Source organism: Protomyctophum parallelum (genome assembly GCF_964188405.1).
Source record: "Protomyctophum parallelum genome assembly, chromosome: 12".
NCBI lineage: Eukaryota > Metazoa > Chordata > Actinopteri > Myctophiformes > Myctophidae > Protomyctophum > Protomyctophum parallelum.
In genome coordinates this window covers 50,903,888-50,906,536 of record NC_139712.1, presented here as the reverse complement: position 1 = coordinate 50,906,536, position 2,649 = coordinate 50,903,888, and the positions used below count along the sequence as shown (strand labels likewise).

At 48.9% G+C, this 2,649-nt stretch overlaps 1 protein-coding gene across 1 annotated transcript in view; it reads left to right on the top strand.

The window, feature by feature from the left end:
• rab18a (RAB18A, member RAS oncogene family) overlaps nt 1–1,826 on the top strand; it is a 14,862-nt gene extending 13,036 nt beyond the window's left edge. The window contains 3 exon segments of the mRNA XM_083778300.1: nt 216–282; nt 1,612–1,685; nt 1,687–1,826. Coding sequence (XP_083634426.1) covers nt 216–282; nt 1,612–1,685; nt 1,687–1,782 — 237 coding nt within the window. The 3' untranslated portion in view covers nt 1,783–1,826.
• Nucleotides 1,827–2,649: the final 823 nt, after the last annotated feature.

Sequence of the window (2,649 nt, the reverse complement as noted above, 5' to 3'; positions counted from 1 at the left end):
TATATTTGGTCAAACTCCCAGCACCGGCACACTGGAATCACTCAATCAATCAATCTTGCTGATTGGGGGAGGGGGAAGAGAATTGCTGTATAAATAACGCATTATAAATCCATCATATGCTGTTCTTCGTCTGAGAAAGATCCCTGGTCTCGCATCGAGCTGACAGGTCTGCTGGTCAGACTTCACACGAGCCATTACCTCTCCTTTTTGTTTAGGAAAACCACGAACTAGACAGGAACGAAGGGCTGAAGTTTGCAAGAAAACATTCCATGCTTTTTATAGGTAAGTCGGGAGGACCCCCTCTCTCTTCTCTCCATCTCTCTCTCTCTCTCTCTCTCTCTCTCTCTCTCTCTCTCTCTCTCTCTCCATCTCTCTCTCTCTCTCTCTCTCTCTCTCTCTCTCTCTCTCTCTCTCTCTCTCTCTCCATCTCTCTCTCTCTCTCTCTCTCTTCTCTCTTCTCTCTCTCTCTCTCTCTCTCTCTCTCTCTCTCTCTCTCTCTCTCTCTCCTCTCTCTCCTCTCTCTCTCTCTTCATCTCTCTCTGTCTCTCTCTCTCTCCTCTCCATCTCTCTATCTCTCTCTCTCTCTCCTCTCTCTCTCTCTCTGTGTGTCTGAGTGAGGAGGGACCCCCTCTCTCTTCTCTCCATCTCTCTCCATCTCTCTCTCTCTCTCTCTCCTCTGTGTGTCTGAGTGAGAGCAGGAGGACCCCCTCTCTCTCTTCTCTCCATCTCTCTCTCTCTCTCTCTCCTCCTCTGTCTCTCTCCTCTCTCTCTCTCTCTCTCTCTCTGTGTGTCTGAGTGAGAGCAGGAGGACCCCCTCTCTCTCTTCTCTCCATCTCTCTCTCTCTGTCTCTCTCTCTCATCTCTCTCTCTCTCTCTGTGTCTGAGTGAGAGCAGAGCGTCGTTCAGGGGAAGCTGCTTTTGAAATAACTGTCATTCTTGCTGAGGAATGCTTGTATAGCTCTATTTATAACACCGGGGCCTAGACGTCCCCATCTGTCCACTCACATCCGTGACCCCCCCCAACACACACACACACACACACACACACACACACACACACACACACACACACACACACACTGGGCTCACCCTACCCAGTCACTGGGATGACTGGTGTGTTGCTTTAACAGCTTGGGCTTCACATCTTCATCAAGCGTTCCTCAAGCTGTCCATTAATTTCAAAGAAAGGCGGCTCATTGGAAATTGGATTTAACTCTGATCTTTCCAAACCTTGTCCTAATATTATTAATTGCGGCTTAAAAAAAGAACGCTTCTAAAATGAGACTTTACATCTTCATCCGCTTGTCATTACTGTCTTGTTGTTTCTGGACACTGTCAGCGTTTAGGATAAATCGTTGCCAGTAACCCCCCCTCTCTCTCTCTCTCTCTCTCTCTAATTACCTCCTAAGGCCCACTATTAGTGTCTGGGGGTTGACAGTTATTGTTGAGACATTTTCCACTCTGCTCCAGCTGGGGAAGCCACCACCGTGATGATGACATCGAGGTGTAGACATTAATGCTTGTTGTGTCTGTGTCTCATCTCTCTCCTCTCTCTCTCTCTCCATCTCTCTCACACACACTCCCTCCCTCTGTCTTCTTCCTGTCCACCAGAGGCCAGTGCCAAGACGAAAGATGGTGTGCAGTGTGCGTTCGAGGAGCTGGTGGAGAAGATCATCCAGACGCCAGGGTCTGTGGCAGAGCGAGACGCACGGCAGAGGAGTCCAGCTCACTGACCAGGACGCCGGCGGCGGAAGCTGTGGTGGCTACTGCTCCCTTGTGTAGACGACAACGCGGCCCTGAAACATCACAGACGTACACACACAGACGTACACACACAGACACACATCACAGACGTACACACACAGACGTACACACACAGACACACATCACAGACGTACACACACACATACTGCATACAAGACATGTAGACGTTGCATAGTACGAACCTTTTTCTCTACAGACACACAGACACACACACACACACACACACACACACACACACACACACACACACACACACACACACACACACACACACACACACACACACACACAGACACGTGAACAAAGAAAGCTCCCTTCCAGTGTGTGTGTGTGTGTGTGTGTTTGTGCTGTCTTAAGCAGAGGTCCATCTTCAGGCACGAAGGCCGCAGTATTCAGACAGTCCCCCATTCCTCCTACGGTGTGAGGGTCCTTCCTGTACACTCACCAGCTGTGTTCGTACAAATGTCGCTGTTTGCACCCCCACCACCACCACCACCCCTCCCCCCCTATCATGGCCACACAAGAACACTAAATCCACTGCAGCCGTCCTGGCGTTCTTGGCATGTGAACGGATCGACGGGGGATATCTTTCGTTCTCCTTCCATATTCGGTTTTTTGAGCGGTATTCCTGTAACGTGGCGTTCAGACTCAGGTCAGATCGGTGCATACTCTCTTCATGCGCTCTGGAGGAGTAATTAAAATGAAACAATGAAGTAAGCCCCAAAACTATAAACCTCCCTCTGCTGGGTATGAAGTTAAACGAACGTCCTGAAAGTATGATCAGAAGAAAATGGAAAAAATATATATATCGCTGTATTTGTTTTTTTTTGCTTTCTTTTGTGTGTGCTTATGTCTCTTGTTTGCTGAATGCCCTTGCAAAGCACA